Below are 18,482 nucleotides of genomic sequence, written 5' to 3'. Positions count from 1 at the left end.
AAGGTAAAATGTGGAAGAACTAAATGTATGACCAAGGCTTGAGTCACAGATTTCATCTTCAGTATCTCATTTTGCAGCTTAGTGTCTCTCTGACTGAAGTGGTGAAACAGACTTCAGCAAGAACTGAGAATGTCTAAACCTGTTCATAGTTACAAATGTTTTTCCCCTTAAACTTGAAAGACCTGCCTGGTGACTCTTTGGTATTGAAATCCCACCCTGGCACAGGAACGCTGATGAAACTGGTGTGTTGATTTTGGCACTTGCATAAATAACCTCTTTGTAGTGTTCTCCAGTTTATATGCTTTTGTTAATGAGTCTTTACAATCTGCAGAGATCTGGTAATGTAATGGTAATGGTAATCCTTCCTGGCTCTGAAATATATTGTGAGAATTATTACTCCATTAGGTAAAACTATAAGGTTGGTTGTTTTTTTGGGGTTTTTTTTTGTTTTTTTTGTTTTTTTGCAATAACTATGGTTTTTAAATTTTAATTTTTTAAAACAAGTTGGGACCACTTTGTTTTTTCTGATTTTAACTTTTGATATCCTGTCCCTTCCCTCATTTGTGTAGAAGTATGTGTGTCCCAAAGGAAAAAAAGACACTGAGAAAAAGTGCAGGAACACTTGAGTCAGAGGGCTAAGAAGCTGTCTTGGTGAGCTCCTCTCCTACTGTTCACCAGTGGTGCAGGAGGTGTTGAAGTGAGTTTACTGAAGATTTTCCTAGCCAATTTAAAGTTAATAATAACAACAGAATAATAGTTAATGATAGTGAATTGGGCAGTTTTTTCCACCCCTAAATGTACCCTGTGCTTGCAGTTAAAGAATTAATATATTCTATGTGGAACCAAGGAAAATTCTGACTTTATTTTCTTTGAACCAAAATAAAATTTTGGATATAATGCTGGAAAAGATTTTACAACACAAGAGGAACTGTGTTTAAATTGCCACTATATTTATTAGACTTGTTTACATTTGTGAGAGTTTTTGATGCTGACAGCTCTTTTGAGAGTTGAATAAAAGAGATGCATCACTGGACTTCTAGCTAGTCACACGACAAGTGAAGACTAATCATTACAGTATTTGTCATAATGTAATTTTTTTGCATTGCTTATAGCTGTGTGAAAGGTGCTAACTGCTAAAGGAGAGAAGAATTGATTCATACCTTTTGAGTAGTAAACAGGTGCTGGTATCTACTTGAGAGTCATCAGAAACACCAGCAGAGAAGCAATGTGTTAAGACTTGAGTTCTGGAGGACTGTTTAAGGTGGACTAGTAGTGGGTATATGAATGGCAAAAAAGCAGGAGAGTGAAATGCTAAATGCTGGTCATGATGACAACATAGGGGGGGAGTTTAGCAACCAATCCTGTCTATGTGTGTCCCAGCCTTGCTGCTTCTCCATAATGAGGAAGCTGTTAGGAAGATGAGCCTCAGACTGAGATAGAAGAAAAGAGCAGTAAGATCACCCATTAAAGGGTTTAAAGGGTTAAAGATTTGTGTGGAACCCAGATACCTCCTAGTGACGCTCACCTCTCAATCAAACCCATCTGAATGCAGTTTTGTTCTATCTTTGTAGTATCAATGATCTTAAGATTAGCACTTCATAGAAATGACCATTTACTGCCTGACGACATGTGAGTTTTGTTTTGTGGTTTTCCCTTTGGTTTTTACCTAGGCTTACTGTTCTTTGGAGTTGGTGTGATGTGACAAGTCAGTAACCCTTAAACTAAAGTTGCTAAAATGAACTAAGTCTCATGAGTATGACTTAGGCATGCACAACTCATGTGAGATCTTTTCCTGATGTCCTGCTCACTACAGAAGAACGTGAGGACTTCTTTAAGCCTCCAGTCCTTGGAGCAGTTACTCACGTGCCTAGAACTAAGCACATGCTTGTCCCCATTAAGTGAAGTCTGTGCTGGCAATGAAGTGTGTGCTTAACTGGTGAATGGGCTTGTGGCCTCAGCTGTGTCCTTGCTGCGTATGCGGTGGTTTGGCACAGTTTGTTGTGAGCATGTGACCCTTGGAAAGCATGGCTCTTCCTCACTTAACAACCCTGAGCCAAACCAGCGACGTTCTGATACCGTGTTACTTCATGGCGGCCACAACAGTGTTTTCCTTTCCGCATGCCATGTAGCGTGTGCACTTTGCCTCCGTGGTACTGCTTCTTGTTTAGGTTTTCAAACATTGGACCTGATGTCTTTCTGTACTGCTGGATGGGTGCCATCTTTGTTTGAAATTACAAAGATTTTAGTTGATTTTTAACTGTCAGCTTGTCTTTTTTTCCTTTGTGATATCTCACTCGATGCTTCTTGTTAAATGCTGTCTGCATTTTCTAAAAACAGTTTCATTAAAAAAATTCAGTATCTCATTTTTAGCTACCCTACTACCCTGCTAAAATTAAAGGTCTTCACTACCTTTGAATGAAACAAACTTTGAACAGCAGCCTGTTGACTGATAGAGAGCAAAGTTAAATTAACTGAAGTTTAAATGATTTAGGCATTACAACCCTCTTTGGCAGTAGAAGAATGTATATTCTGTCTCCATTTGTTGGCATGCTCTTGTCCAGTATGGATAAAGAAAAATAAATTGAACATCTCTTGTATTTTCTTAATTGTTAGCCGCTTGGAAAGTTATGGGTCAGGTAAAATGATAACCCTGTAAGTATTCTTCAGTCCGTGGTTCTACTGTTACCTGTCATTAAACTGCTTTAAGTGCATGATGACTCAGGCTGTCCTGATTCCACTGCTGCATTTTTCCATTGTCAAAAGTATAGAAGTTTTGGTCTCATCAGGGCTGCATGGCTTTACTTTGTTTGTTTGGCTAACCTGTTTGGATCTCCATGCTCCAAGACTGAGTAATGCAAACTTCATTCATGAAAAGGGAACACTTTGTGCACACTGAGGGCATCACTTGCCAGCTCATCAACATTCCCTAATTGTATTTCTTGCTTTTCAGAGCTACTCATGTTAGAAACACCAATTAGACACTTACTGTGTATATATATTTTCTTAATGTCACACTGTGTTCTGTGAATGTGTGAAGGCACATTATTTAAGAATTTGTACACTCTTTAAAGTGAATAGCAGAGTTCTTGCACTAAGAAATGTTTGCTTACTATTTGAGTGCTGGTTTCTAAGGGCTTTGATTCACAAGCTAAAATGGCTTTCAAGGTTCATGCTTCTGTGGTACACACAGGGCTGGGAAAGCTGATAATCTTGTGAAATAGCTGTATCTTAGGAGTGCAGTGATTTAAGGGAAATATCACAGATTCTCTTTTGTCAAGAATGTAGTGCTTTAACTTTATGCTGTAAATAGCTTGTGAATGAGAAGCCTTGAGCAGCTGATTGCTGTTTTCTTCTGTTAAAAAGCATTTATGATACAAAGGAAGGTGAGTGGGATAAAAATGCTCCATTTCTTTGTTTTATTTTGTAAGTCACAGTTGCATCCTTTAAAAGTGGCTTTTTGCTTAGTAAATAGTGTAGGCTAAATCAACACTATTTTTACTTTGACTAGTTAAAATCTTTTGTGCTATTTGTCTATAATTTCAGTCTTGGGTTAGGTTTTGCAAAGGCACAACTGACAGTTAACAAGAATACAATAATTTTAGCTTAGTTTTGGGGACTTCTGGCCAAGGTATAGTTACATATTTGCTATAGTGTGAGGGGAGAACCTTCTTAGATGTACGTCACTATAGAAGTCCTCTAATTTTTGAATGGAGGTGTTCCACTGTGTTTAGTTTGGAATCTAACTCTATAGTTAGATTCTAAGTCCACTTAACTTGAAAGCTTCAAATGGCATTGGGATATTTTGCCTCTAATACTTGGAGTAAAAGAAGAGAAATGTTTTTCCCCTTATGGTGAGTTTTGGAACTGGCAAACAAACAACAGGGCTTTCTGAAACTCTGTATGATGAGCAAACAAAGGTGAGTTTCCTTTGTTAATAGGAACAAAGAGTTACTTGAGGCAGCTTTTGAGTTCCTAGAACTGATAATCTTCCTGTTTAAAGTAGTTCCCTCTGGAACATAAAGTTGGAATGAGGGTTTTTTAATCAAATGTGGAGGGTTTATTTTTCTGAAAACAGCTACTTTTGGTGCAAAATGTAGATTTTTAAAGGTAAAACTGAAAAATCCCATCTTTTGCGCCCAAAAAACTAATTAGCTTGAGAATGCAAGTGCTTATATTTGGGTAAATTGATAGAGAATATTAGATTAAAATAGATTAAAGAAGGCCAGTTCATGTGGGAATCATGTTGAAATTGGGTGCTTCTAATGAATTGGGGCATCAAAGATTTTACCAGGTCTTCTGCTTCTAGTGAACTTTTCATTAATCTTTGTGGACTCAATAAATTTTGGGAGTTGATTGGTGTATTTAGCATTTTGCCTTGCTTCAAGCCCCATTGCGCTTGCCTGGATATAAAGTTGCCATGAGGAAAGAAAGAATTAACATGTAAAACATAGAGCTAGAAAAAGTTGACTGTAGGGTGTTCTGTGAATGTTGGGCACAGAGTAGCTTCTGTGTGGTTACTGGTTTCTTCTGGGTGTGGAAGGCTCTGAAAGGTAGCTAGTGTGAGTGTGACCTATATGTAAAGATATCCATTATTTGCAGATACAGATGTTCCAGAGACTGCCCCAACAGACTTGCTTCAGGTCAGACTTCTTCTAAACTAACACTTGTTTGCAGTCTGTACCTCTGGGGGAAGTGTCTGGCAGGCATTGTAACTTGAATGTGCTGTGACACACTCTGTGACCCGTACTGCATGCTTTTGTTATGCTATGGTACTGCAACAAAACCAGACTTGCTTTTTTTTCCCCCCCCCCCTTCTCAAATGTAGGTTGGGGGCTGCTGCAGTCTTAACGTCTTTTCTGTACGTGACAACAGATTATCTCGAATTCCCTCTGAAATTTCACAGGCCACTGAACTTCATGTCCTGGATGTTGCTGGAAACAGGCAAGAGATTTTTGTATTTTCATGTTCTTTTGCTGTATTTACTTAATTCTTTCTGATAGCAAAAGATAGTATGTCTAAGAACTGAGTAATAAAAAACCAGTTATGACATTCATGTTAGTGTTACTGTTGAAATTGTCAAAGTAGTCATCCCCCTGGGCCAAAAGTAGCATGAATTGTGTGTTGTCATGAGTGTGATTTTTGGATTACTTTGACCCTGAAGAAGAGATTGGATTTAAAAAAACAACCCTGTGGATTTGTATATTTCTGAGAATATAGGCAATGGATAGAGCTTCAGGTGAAGCTACCAAGCCATAATGTCAAGTGGCACTAATATTGTCTTACCTTCGTCATACAGTGTGAGTAACAAGGAAAGCCACTTTGACCTTGCAGCTTCTCGTGACTCTTAGTGCTTCAAATATCAACATGCAAAACAAGTGGATCAAAGCATAAACCAGCAAATTAGTTCAGTTAGTAGGAAGTTAAATGAAAAAAAAACCAAAACAAAATGGAAGAATAGCAAAGGGCATCTCATCTATGCAATATAATTGTCTCACAGGCACTTGCATATTTCTGTTCTAGCCACTGTTTACATGTAAGGCTCCTGGCGGGAAGCAGCTGTCTGCCTTCCAGGGCACTTTACTGCAGTAGAGGAAGCTCAGTGTAGTTTTACCTGTTGTTCACAGCTTCAGAGGATTATGGTATAAAGTTCAGCTGCAGATTTTTTTTTTTTTAAAGAATGGAGTAGTTGGAATTGGTGACTGCTGCAATGCCTTGTATTAGAGGCATTCAGTTCAATCCTGTTTGTTCCAACTCGGCGATGTATGCTTGAGTTGCCTTCACGACCATCTATGGAGTCTCCTAGAGATTGTCCTGACATTTTTACTTTGCTTTTTTGAACTAGGCTGACGTATCTTCCCATTTCACTGACTACCTTAAAGCTGAAGGCTTTGTGGTTGTCTGATAACCAGTCCCAACCTCTGCTGACATTTCAGACTGACACAGACCCTGAAACAGGAGAAAAGATTTTAACATGTGTATTACTTCCTCAAATGCCTTCTGAGCCTGGTTGCCAAGGTAAGTGCCTAGAGTCAGCTTTTCATTATGTATAGAAGTATTACTTCTTTGTTTACTGAGTTGTCCCATAAAGTTTTGTAAAGCATGCATAATCTCTAGTGAGCAAAGTAGCAAAGTTATGGTTGAATTTTCAACATTAAACTTAGATTTTTCTGTTATCCTACTAGTCTTCAGAAGACTTGAAAACTTGGCACTGAGTGTTACTGAAAATACAGTGACAGCAGCTACAATAAATAAAATACAGATCTGTAAGAAAAAGAGTTACTCATATCACTATTCTGAGGCTTGCCAGTGGGCTAAGTAGTGGTGTCCATATTTGTATACATTGATTATACATCTTAAATATATATATATATATATGGTTAAATGATGGCTTTCCAACTGCAGTCTCTTCACCAGCAAAATAAATTGCATAGCTAATAGTAAATAGTAGACTTTTTACTTTGTAGCAAAATAATTTTCTTTCAAGCAAAGGTGCTGTGCAGTAACTTTATTATATTTATTAACAAGTGTAGAATTGCAGTATAAGTTGCTTTTCCCTTTCATGCTGAAACTTGCCTCTGGGTCAGGTGGAACCATAAACTCTTTTGTTGGCTGTGTGGCTGCTCCAGTAACTTCTGAATATTTTTTGTCCTCAAGCTTTTAAACCTGTGTGTGAGCATTCAAGGGGATTCATGTGAGCTAATATTTAAATCTCTGCTGTAATGACTGGAGAGTAATTTATCCCATCCAAGAATGGACTTTTAAAAGAAAATTCTGTGGATTCTTCTCCACTGAGTACAAAGGGGCCTGAAGAGAAAAGTTCAGATGTGGGTATTTGTATTGTAGGTACCCAGACTTCATTCCAGTGTTTCAATTGTATATGGCTGAGCAAATAGAAACCATTAAAGCAGTAGGAGTTGTAGGAATGTCTCTGGAATGTCTCTGTTTTCAGCTTCTGGATTTTAAGAATAATTAAGAATTAAATAAATGAATTAACCCCTTTGCAATTCGAGAAGATAAGGCTAGTTTAAGAATGGTGAGGTTGACTTGACTTCCTCTAAAGGCTGTACTACTAGAAATTAGATTTCCTCCTCTCCAGATGAATCTCTTGGCTTCAAGGGTAGAAGGCTTGGAGTTCAGATTGTTGGATGTGTATGCCTAGCAATACTGAAAGGATGAGGTTAGTAAAAACAATGATCCTATGTTATGGAATGCCATTTAGGGAACTGGCTAATGTCAGGTAGCAGCCATATTCCACAAGAAAAGCAGGTATAGTGGCACGTCTGTTAAATTATATAGTCAGTTCAAATACAAAAATACTTAATTTATACAGAAACTATTTAGTGTATGTACTTGATAAAAGAAAGCTAATTCTAGTTCTGTTTTCTTCCAAAAACTACTGCTGAAGAAATAGCCACTTGTAAGTCTTGAATAAGTGATTTTTCAGTTATTGCAATTATGAACAATATAGCATGTTGATTGTGTGACTTCACATGCACGTTGTTGTGAGTCTTGAGTTACATTTTCCTGTTTTAACAGATAACCTACCACGATGTGGTGCATTGGAGAGTTTGGTAAATGAAATGTCAGATGAAACATGGAATGAGCGGGCAGTGAATAGAGTCAGTGCAATTCGCTTCTTAGAAGATGAAAAAGATGAAGAGGAAAATGAAATGGTATGTTTTCCAAGCCTTTGCATACCTCCAGACACTGTGACATTAATGCAAAAGTATAAAAAGTCTCTGAGCATTCTTGCTGTAAATGTTTCAGCTTGGACTGCATGCTTTGTGTGTACATTTGGAGAAGAAACTGTTCATGTTGGCTGCTGCAGCTTTTTATGTCGACTTTAAATGCCTTTGTTTTTTCTGCTTTGAATATAACTTCTATATTCTGATGCAGGGCAGTCTTCTGTTTTGCTTTGATTTCCTCTGTCTGCTCAGGATGTTTTCTTTCCAGAAAGAAGATAGGATCTTTCTGTGCATCTGTAAAGTTTTACTGCCTGAAAGTATATAGGGTCTAATTTAGGATTCCAGCACTCTGGCATGTGTCTCCATTAAGCTTGCTATTGTTTGTCTTTCTAATTTCTTTTTCCAGTCTCTTTCTTGCTCTCTCTCATTCTTTTCTTTTTTTTTTTTAACTCCACCATTTGCATTGAAACAACCATAGTGTCCATAAACAGCAGGAATGTTGCTCATTAGTTTCCCACTTAAACAGAGGATGTGGGAACATCTGTCACTGTACTTATAAGACCTCTCCATTAAGTTGGGCTCTGCATGTCCTGAAGATCAAAACACAACATGATCTGTAGCTCTCCTAGCTTTTATTAACAATTAAAACTCTTTGTAAAGATTAAGACTGCTTCAGTCACATTTTTAATGTGCTTCTCTGATGCTCTAAAAAGTTGCTGGTGGTCCTCATTAGCTTTCAGCTTGAGATACTTCAGGGCACTGTCTGGATTGTTTTAGTTTAAAAAGTGACTGTAAAAACTCTTACTTTAGCATGGAAATGAACAAGTAAGGTAGTTGCTTACTCCAAAGCAGCAGAAACAAAATATCTCTTAACAGGCATGGTTCACAGACTGATAGGGAGTTCAGAATGATGCTGCTTAACAGCTGTGCCAACCTGAGAATGTCCATGCAGTAGGTGAGGGCTCAGGCGTTGAAGATAACGGCTTTCAGTCTTGGTATTACAGCCTGATTTGAGGCAAGAGCCTTTCTAGAGGAAAAAAGTTTATGATCTTTGAGGAGAGGGAAGGGCAGATTTCCGAAGCAGTCTTGACCAAAGCACCCACTTATGGGTCATCAGTTCTGCTGTACTCTGCACAGTTTACATGCATGCCACTAAAATGTAAGTGCATGTATACCTGTATTATATGTATATTGTATTTGTGGGGTTCTGTTGGTCTCCAGCCTGGATGCTAATTGGAGGTGTTGTAAAATTTTTTTTTTCCTTGTAAAGGTTTCAGCACAATGATAGACATTCTTGTGTCTAAGGTGGGAGAGAAATACTCCCTCTCAAGATGCTTGTTCTCAACTGACTAGAGAACCAGACTACGTGGTGGGGCTGAAAGGCAAATGGAGCTCCACACAAACACCATCTAAAACTGTAAAGAGATCTTGTGAGAGTCTTTCAAAATCAGATGGATGTTTTATGTTTGAAGTGTGATCTTAAATCACTTGCATGCTTTTGGGGAGAAAAAAAATCCCCAAGTATAGTTATGAAAGAATCTTCACTTCATAACTTGTAATTGTAGTTCACTTGAGCGGCTTTCAGATTAGTAGTCCAAAAGAGGACAAAATTTGCTTTTAGAGACTTCTTAAAACCTCCTTCCCTGTCTTCATAAACAAGTAGCTTTTAAAGTGATGTTCATCACAGAGCATCGTACTTTGAAAAGGAAAAGGGGGGGGGGGAAAGGAAAAAAATTGATACTTAATATTTGGTATTTGAATGCTGAAGCCTTGAAAGTGTATATTGTTTTTGCAGAGAGACAAAGGCAAAACCACTTATTGCGCTGTTTATTTTTAGAGAACGCTTCTAAGGCGAGCCACTCCACACCCTGGAGAATTAAAGAACATGAAAAAGACAGTGGAGAATTTACGGAATGATATGAATGCTGCTAAAGGACTGGATTCAAACAAAAACGAGGTCAATAATGCCATTGACAGAGTGACCACTTCTGTGTAGAGTTTCATCTCCAGGTTTTACCTCCTGTGTCTTCCCCTGCTGTTTAAATGTTCCTGTCGTCTTCTGGGACCTCACTGAGCCCCTTTTTGTTTTTAACCAGAACCTGATTCATCGTCTCCATTCACATGAAAAGTGCGGCCAGCTGGAAGAAAGTGCCTTATTTCATCCAGGCAGTAAACCAATAATTTCCAAATCAATATTGTAATTTTAATAGTCCTAGGCTTTTTTAAGTTTAATACACTACTGTATGCAGAATACAATATTTTTGTCTTAAACACGGGGGAAATAATGCTTTCCTTTTCCAGAGTGCTGGGATACCTTCCTCCCAGTGGCTGGATGTGCTGGTGAGAAATATAGTTTTGTGGGAAATCGGTACATTTTTTTATTTTTTGGCAGCTCAGATGGTGTAAATTTTAAATTTTTGTATAGGACTTTCATAACAAGATGATGTATTTCATTTTTAAGAGAAAATTTATCTTGAGCGGTACATATTTTAGTATTTGTGGAAGAGAACGAGTTTCATGGACAACTGTATTCATTTGTTTGTACCACCCATTGTGCCTTATTGTGTCTGGTATGTTATATTAGTCTTAAATATAGCAATTCTCGAGGAAAGTGAGTAGATTTGGTCTCTTGCTTTAGATATGTTTTTCTTTCTGGACAGTAATTTGTTGGGAATTTTACAGCAGAGAACTTATGTTTATATTATGGGATCTTAGGTTGTGAAGCACAAATGTTAGTTTTGTTGTAAACAGAATTAAGATTAAATGACCAAACTGCTAATGTTCATTACATAATGCACTCACACTTTAACTTAGTTGTAATGAAACATCTTGGTTTGGATGCCTTGTTGCATTGCAGTCACTAGAAATTCATGCTTCCATTGTTTTTTTTTTTTAAATGTGCCATCTGTAAGATAACTTGGAAAACAGCATGATAGACTTTCAGAAGCACAGTATGAAATTAGTTTTATGTATTACACAAGAAAGCATGATTCTTTAAAGTGCTTTGGTGGTTTTATAAAAATTTATAAAACCATAATAAAAACATCTTTAAAAGCTTCAGTAGATGTGATGTATCATTAAACCAGCAATTAAAGTATCTATGAATTAATGCTGTCACTGTTACTGTGTTGCACTTCAGTTGTCCAATGCTGCTTTCAAGGTCTTATTAAATCTGTGGGATCTGGTTTGTTTATAAAGGTAAGTATTAACTGAATTGAATTCAGTAAATAACAATTTTGCAAAAGCCTGATAAAGACTGATGTTGTCGTCTCTGGGTTCTGTACATGCCATGAGCTAACAAAGACCACTGACTGGTTCAGTGAGGGACTTGAGGTGCAGAGCAAAAATGTCATATATTTAGTGTTAGATAATGCAATGAACCCAAATTTCAACAAAATGAAAGACCTGAAGTTTTGTGTGGCTAATGATGCCCTTTCTTTTACTGAATGTTTTTTCCAGTAAATGTTGGTTGTATGAGGATATCTGGGAGAAGATGGGAAAGGAGGAGATCGGGGAAGTCATAATAACTTGTGTTCAAATTAATACCTGCAATATGTGATAGTTTTTTAGTTTAACTCTTTGAATTTTCATTTGAAGCTTTTACAAAAGGCACTGCTCTCTTTTTGATAACTGAGCAAGTAGGTGTTTCAAGCCATCTGCAAGTATTCAAATCTAACCTGCTACAATGCATTAGTTTTCATTTCTCATCCCAAAGATTCCTCATTTAAGCTTCAAGACATGGTTTCTTTGCAGGAGGGTGCTGGAGGTTTGTAGGTGTTAGGTCAGTTCAGTGGTAGTGCTGTTTCATTCTTCCCAGGGGAGAGTTCTCCTGGTTATTCTTGGTAAGCTGCTATTAAAATAAAACCAAAAAGAAAATCAGATTTTGGTACAGCTCACTCCAACCTTGGGTAGAATTTTCTTTGTAAAGTACTTACTGGAATTGGCACAACAAAAGTTTAAATATACAGGAAACCCTGTACCCAGAGTCCAAGTAAGCCGCAACAAACCCATTTGAGATGAAAAAAAAATTTCCTAAAAAAGACAGTTCTAAAAGAGCCAAAGGCAGCAAGTCTCTGGGAGGCCAATTTTTCATTTGGAGGCTGTGGTTTGTTTAGTTTTTAGTGTCTGCTCCATCAACAAGATGAATGTGTAAAGCCTGGACTTGGGCCTTGCCTGACATGCCACCAGATGAAAATAATTAACTGCCCTTGTGCACCTACTCCCTCCTGCTGCAGTCAGAACATGATGTAAATCTTGTCACAGTGCTGTGATATGCTCTGTGTCGCTCGGCAGTTCCTTTTTGTACATTCAGCAGGCTCATGGAGACTGCTGCAGCCCACAGACTCACCACAAGACAAACACTACTTGCTGCATCCACTTTGGCGCAAAGTAACTGGTCAGCAGTCAATATTTTTTACCTTGGTGATTTTTAAAAAATTTTTAATAGTGGAAGGAATATTTGTTGTGGTTTCTCTGACTACACATAAATAAGTGGGTGATCCAGGCTGGTTGCCTTCATTTGGGATGGTTTCACATTCCTGCACCCAAGGGTGGCTGGTATCATTTCTTGTGGTCATCTCAGCCAAAGATGGGTGGTATGAAATGCATATTGAAAGTGTTTGCCTCCACTCGATTGTAAAAGAAAATAAATTGAGCTCAGACTAGAATCCAACAATTGCTTAATGAGAGGTTAGAGGAGCTGGTCCTTCATCAGACCAACCAGCTACTATCCCCCGAGGAATGTTGGCGTTCCTTGCTTTTCACTGCCATCTGTCTTCACTTTGTTAACTTGTGTAGTGGAAGTCTGGATTTTTATTATGTTTTTTCAGTCAGTGTCTGGGGAGAGATAAAGGAGTTGTGTTTTTCAGTCTTCTACACTAACGCTGCGTAGCACTGTATCTCGTTAATGTCTTTTGTTTATACTTTTTGGTGAGGCAGTTTGAGATTCTGCTCTGCTGCAGGTAGTTGAACAGTGTATACAAGGTAGTGTAGTGTTTGAGTCTGGCAGTAAGTGTAATTTCCAGGCTACACACCTTGAGGTATGGGAACAGCTGCTGGTGGTATGGAATAATAGCAGATGAAGTGTTGCTTTTCAGGGCTGACAAGATGCTTGGATACTCGCTGTGCAGAGACAAGTGGCTACCCTCTCTCTCCTAATGCTGGTTCAGAGCAACTTGCATGTCATTCCACTTGATCAAACCTCCATCAGCTTAGACCTCAGAAGTCCCTCTGATCTTGAGTGTCCATGTGTATGCCATTTTATAGAGTGGTTGAGGTACACTTCTCCCAACAGTGTTGATAACATTCCAGGCAGTTTTAACTGTGTTTTGTAGCCGGAAAAAGCTGATGACACATGTTCTGATGAAGCAATGTCTGTCCTTGAAAGCACAAGCCTTATCTTCCCAGTCTCTGGTTTTTTTTCTCTTGCTGATGCTGTGAGGAGCCTGAGTAGTGAATATGGTTATGAATTTTTTCTCTATAAACTTTTCCTACTTTACTTTGTAAATCTTTTGAGAGGTGGGTTTAATGCAAAGAGGTTACAAAATTTGCATGCTGTTTTATTAGCTATAAACAGGTAACTGGGGAAAATCAACTCACTGTACTGGTGGAGTGGATTTAATATTAACCTGCCAGGTACTGCATGCAAGTTCTCTTTATTCAAAGTCACAATTCCTAGCCTTAAAAGAATAGGAAGAAAAAAGGCACACCTGTGCTACTGTAGTTAGTGTAGCAATGGATTTTTCCATCCTCTGTGTGTTGCTCCAGGCTTTTCCCACAACTTCCATGTAATTTAGGTGTTGAGATTATTTTTCTGGCTTAAGTGCCATATTTTTGATAATCAGCGTATTGTAGGAAAGCATGTACTGGAAACTCGCACGATGCTGTTCTTTCCAGCAAGTGACTTGTTTGTGTCCTTCTTGGCCTGCTGCTTGTCTAGCGCTGGTGCTTTACTAGTGCTGTGTCAGCAGCTTTTTGCTGATTAGCTACTTAACAGGTTTCACTACTTGCAGCTCATAATTTCAGCTTTTAAGAGAGAGTAGTGACGCCAGGAATTAAGTTTTATTAAAAGGGCATTTTTTGGTATATTGGTTGATACTATCCATGTTTGCTGTAAATGTCCGCCTCCCACTGAGACAGAAGTACACTTTATCAGAAGTGTCTAGACCTTTTGTTGTGGAGAATTCACCACCATTCTTTGCCTTGACTCCAGAAAATAAAATTACTTTAGTTTTTCAATTGACTTGATAAGAGTGTTTCCCATCTTTAGTTTCTGACAAACACACAAATCTGTTTCTGTGCTTGGGTTGCTGTCAGGGAATATGACAAAAGCTGTCTGGTCTTGACTACCAGTAATTGTTTTGGGTGTTCCCTTTCTCCTGAAGCAATTGTGAAATTTTCAGAGGAACAGCGCCTCCCTCTTTTATGATAAAGTCAGGACTGTAATCATTATTCCACTAGCTGAATGAAGAATGTGATTTTTTTTTTTTTTTTTTTTTTGAAGTGGGTAGCACATGCCTGATTTGAGGATAACTCTCTGAGCTGCTTTGCAGGAGCCGTCTTGTCTCCTCTTCTGGTGGGTGTTGGAGACAGTGTTTGTTTTATTCCCACTTACACAGTTCCTGTGGCAATGGGCTGGTCAGTCATGGGTTCTGCCAGAGCAGAGGGCTTTGAGGAAGGAGCTCAATAAGTGTAGCTGGACTGTGTGCTGACTTCAGGAGCAAGGGTTCATGGCAGTCTGGTTTTAAATTTGTAACCTGTTCAAGGTATTTGCCTCTAAACATTGTTGTTATTAGTCCATTAACTCTGAGATCTTAACAGGTAGCTGATCTTTTTCCAGGAGAAGACCTCTCTTGAAAATGCAGCAGCACTATTGTCCATGGAGAGAACTCTGTGGCTCCTCAGTGATGTTTCAGAGAAGGGTTTTAGCAAACCTCCCTTGGCATTAACACCAGGAAGTGGACACCTGATGTACAGTAACCTTTGACACTGTTTCTCTGATGTGCTCTTCTGTTGCTGGGGAATGTTGTCTTGGTTGAAATCTCTGATGTGCAGCTGGTGGTAACAGCCAAACACCAAATATTAGCAACTCTCACTGTGGAAGACCAGTGCTGACTGCAGTAACTTTCCTCAGGATCCACAGATGCACACAGAGCTTGGAAATACCACCAAAGCATCAGCAGCTTGGATTTCAGTTTGTAAGCATCCCCCAGTATGATGCAGAGAAAGGACTTTGAAGCGTTTAATTAGTTTTGTGTCCAACTAAAACTGTCTTCTTTGGCTCCTTAGGCAAACTCAGGCAAGTTAAGGGAATATGCTCATGATGGAAGCAGTCTGATTCTATGATCACTCTCAGTAACTTGCCAGTTTTACTCAACCCCAAGATAAATAGGCTGCTTTAAATCATCCTGAAGTAGCTCATAGGAGATATGATTGTCCCGTATTTCTGGAAGATTAAACAGGGCACTACATGATGACATGATTATAAACATGAGTGAATTTTTTTATAGTTTGTTAATGGCGTCATGAACTTCCACTAAGCAACTTAAAACCAAAACAAAATCCAAACTAACTAACTAAAAGGTTTGTTTGAATATAACTGATGACTTTTGTTCATTCAAAAGGAAAGAAAACTTACAAGTTTGAAGAGCATTTGCATAGTGGGTATTTTTAGGATAACCTACAGCAATTTTTTAAAGTTGTATTTTCAGGAAATTAAAAAAATCTTATCTGGATAGTTAATACTTGAATATCTGAGTTTGAAATTAAGTCATATATTTACTGCTAGCAAAGTGTATAAGGCTTGCTTCCATAATCAGTTCAGGCAGCTTTTACGTTGTCTCTCCTCCAGTGAAAGTATATTCAAGGACGCCTTTGTTTCAGCAGCATTTTGTTCAGCTTTTGTTCATGTGAATTACACAACGCTTTCTTAGAAACAGTCTTTTGTACATTAAAAAGGGAATGAGTCCGAAATAGTTTTTGATTAGTAGAATGTGTTATGTGTAGTTATACTTAGAAGCACAAAAGTGTTCTAGGAAATGCAACTTTAAAAACATTTTCTTTCCCATAATTGTGCTATTTAAGCAAATCATCTTTTAAATAGAAAACCAGGTAGGAATATGTGTTTGGGGCTTTGAGTTGAATTGTAGTAGCAGGTGTATGACCATTGTAATCTTCTAGGTAACTGGTTTCTACTTGCCAGTGGAGACCAGGCTGTGGCTGTAAGCAGGGTGCTTCATTTTCCCTGTGTGATTTCAGTATGGTACTTCAGAGACATGGGTGGCTTTCATATCTTGGTTTTTATTGTTAGGCTCTTTTGGATTCTCTTTAATTTACCAGGTGATACATAGCATTTGCACACCTTTGTTTCCTGGAGGAAATGCATTCTCTAAGGCATTTGTTAGTGAGATCTTAACCAGAAGAGACACCTTGTGCTTTACGAGAACAATTTGTCCTCTTAACGTACAGGGATATGATACGGAGCAGTAGTTGTGTTATGAAGAGACTGCCTTTGAAAAGATGAAAAACGTGTTGAAAGGAGGTAAAAATTTCACTTGACTTGCTGGTGAAAAAGTGAAGCAAAACAATCTGTTACCAATCAGTGAGGATCATTAACAGTGAAGGGAGAAGAAAAATGTGTTTCCATGGAACATAATAACTGCTAGGCTGGTAAATATTTTCTCCCTCAAAACACTTCTGCATTTACAAAACATTAGTGTTACACCACCCACATACCCATGAAGCTTAAAGTCCTAAATACAGAATTTGCCTTCTTTGTTTCATTCCACCTGTTTTTAAGCAAATGTAAATCTATGTGCATCTCACTTTGTGTTTGCTACTAATGACTGAAACCAATCACGTTTTTAATCTTTTTGGGTCTTAGCTTCCCCACATATGAAACATAAGAAAGAACTTCCAAACTCTACCTGTGTAGTAAGAAGACCAATTATAATCTGTAAAATTCTGTAGGGAGAACTGATTATTTTTTTCTTCATATTAGGATATTTGCCAGTAGCCTCCTGCCTCAAAGCGTGGTCCTATAGTATTTAATATAATGGGAGTGAGCTAATAAGTTACTGCAAGTTTTTTGAGAGAGCTTCATTTTTGGAGTACAAATCTACTTTCTGTTACCTGAACTACCCTGAGGGGTGATGGAAGCTTGTTGCCCATCTAAAGCAATTTTCATTAATACATCAGAGTAAGGAATTGGCTTTATTTTTGGCAGGGAAAACAAAATCCAGTAAAAAAAATCAGACTGAGGGGCTGACTTCACTATCTTCTTATTTCCACCCCTCTCCTTTTTCTTTCATCAAAAAGGATCAAGCTGTAAAAAACAATTGAGGATTAAGATTTGTTTGCAAAGTAATATTAGCCTGCACTCACAGGTAGCATTCATTGGCTCAGTTTCTCCATTTTACTTTGTGAAAGTATAATTCCTGTGGTGTTTTGCATAGAGCAGGTACGTGCAAATATAGACTAAAAGGCATTTCTGATTGTTCCATTCCATCTTCTGCTATTGATAGAACCAAATTAGGAAACTTTCATAAAGATAATGCTATCCACAGTACTGTGTAGTCCTGGTGAAAATTCTTCACCAAAATTGTTCTGTTGTCTCTGTTTTACTTTGTAGTGCTGTAGATTAAAAATATTAAAGACTAAAATTTCTTGGATTACAGGGGTTAAACAGGTACTGAATTTTCCTTTCAGCTGTATGTCAGCATGAGGAAAAGCATCCTGCCATAGGAGAAGGCAGACAGGGAGCAGGAGTGCCCTGTAGCTCTGTGTTCCCAGCTGAACTGCAGGGGGCATAGGGATGTAAAATCTGCTGATGTTCATCACCTTGCTCCTTGTGCATACAGGAGGCTGCCACTGCAGTTCAATGTATGCCTAAAATGATGAAGGGATTGTCAGCATAAGCTTAATTAGAAATCTCTGTCTGTTACATTGAGGGAATAGCCTTTTACTGGTTTTACAGGATTTGGCAGGCTGAGTTTGAGAAGCTGTTGTTTAGGATTAGGGATCAGGGTCAAACAAGGATGAGACATTTCCTTGGAAGAAGTTGAATGCTTCACTGTACCCGTGTTTATTTTTAGAGTGAAATTGCTTTATGACTTCCTAATGAGCTTAGAAGTTGACAAGGATTTAATCTGTCTCTTGAAATACCCTGAACATTGAGAGATGTCACATTAGCTATTCTGAAATACAACAGACCAAGCCAATAGCAAACAATTTCACCTACTACTGTTTATCTATCTGATTAGAGTTGCTATCCCCCTAGTTAATAATCACAGAAAGCAGTTTCTGTTTAGGGTATCCTATGTTTTCCTTATTCAAGATGAGCATGAAGAAATATCAGGAAATGTCCTGCCTTGCATTTTGAATTGTCAGGAGGAAGGGGAGCCACTGCCGTGTTGTGATTGTTTGTGCTGCTTTCCCACTGATAGCTAAATTGGCAATCACCTCCAGTGTCCTGAGCAATGTGGTTTAGAATAACCAGGAATATGGGCTATTTATCTGCAAATAGTGGTATCACTGAGTGTCAGTGCAGTTCAAAATGTGGTTTAACAGCAAATTCTTGCAGAGGCCAATCATGCCTTCCTTGTACAATACAAATAATCCTGCATTGGGGTTATCATCTTTTCAGGGCTCACAGAAAGGTCTATGGTGTTTTCCAGTGAGGTGCTGAGATAGTGTCCATTTCCATTTCCTAGTGTTTTCAGCCATCCTGAAACCAAAAGCAAACGAAGAATCCCAAGGGGACCTTTGGCAGCTGAAGATGAATCAGTGTGTCCAGCATGA

General features: G+C 38.3%; 1 protein-coding gene across 2 annotated transcripts in view; it reads left to right on the top strand.

Moving 5' to 3' along the window:
* The window catches only part of LRRC1 (leucine rich repeat containing 1), a 70,610-nt gene extending 59,865 nt beyond the window's left edge, over positions 1–10,745 (top strand). For both annotated transcript variants that reach the window (XM_069011423.1, XM_069011424.1), the window contains exons 11-14: positions 4,826–4,941; positions 5,843–6,015; positions 7,537–7,673; positions 9,523–10,745. In XM_069011423.1, coding sequence (XP_068867524.1) covers positions 4,826–4,941; positions 5,843–6,015; positions 7,537–7,673; positions 9,523–9,681 — 585 coding nt within the window. In that variant the 3' untranslated portion in view covers positions 9,682–10,745. The remainder of the gene's footprint in view (positions 1–4,825; positions 4,942–5,842; positions 6,016–7,536; positions 7,674–9,522) is intronic.
* Positions 10,746–18,482: the final 7,737 nt, after the last annotated feature.

The sequence above is a fragment of the Aphelocoma coerulescens genome, chromosome 3 (assembly GCF_041296385.1).
Source record: "Aphelocoma coerulescens isolate FSJ_1873_10779 chromosome 3, UR_Acoe_1.0, whole genome shotgun sequence".
Classification (NCBI taxonomy): domain Eukaryota; kingdom Metazoa; phylum Chordata; class Aves; order Passeriformes; family Corvidae; genus Aphelocoma; species Aphelocoma coerulescens.
Note: the sequence above shows the minus strand (reverse complement) of the source record. Positions and strands in the feature narration are given on the sequence as shown.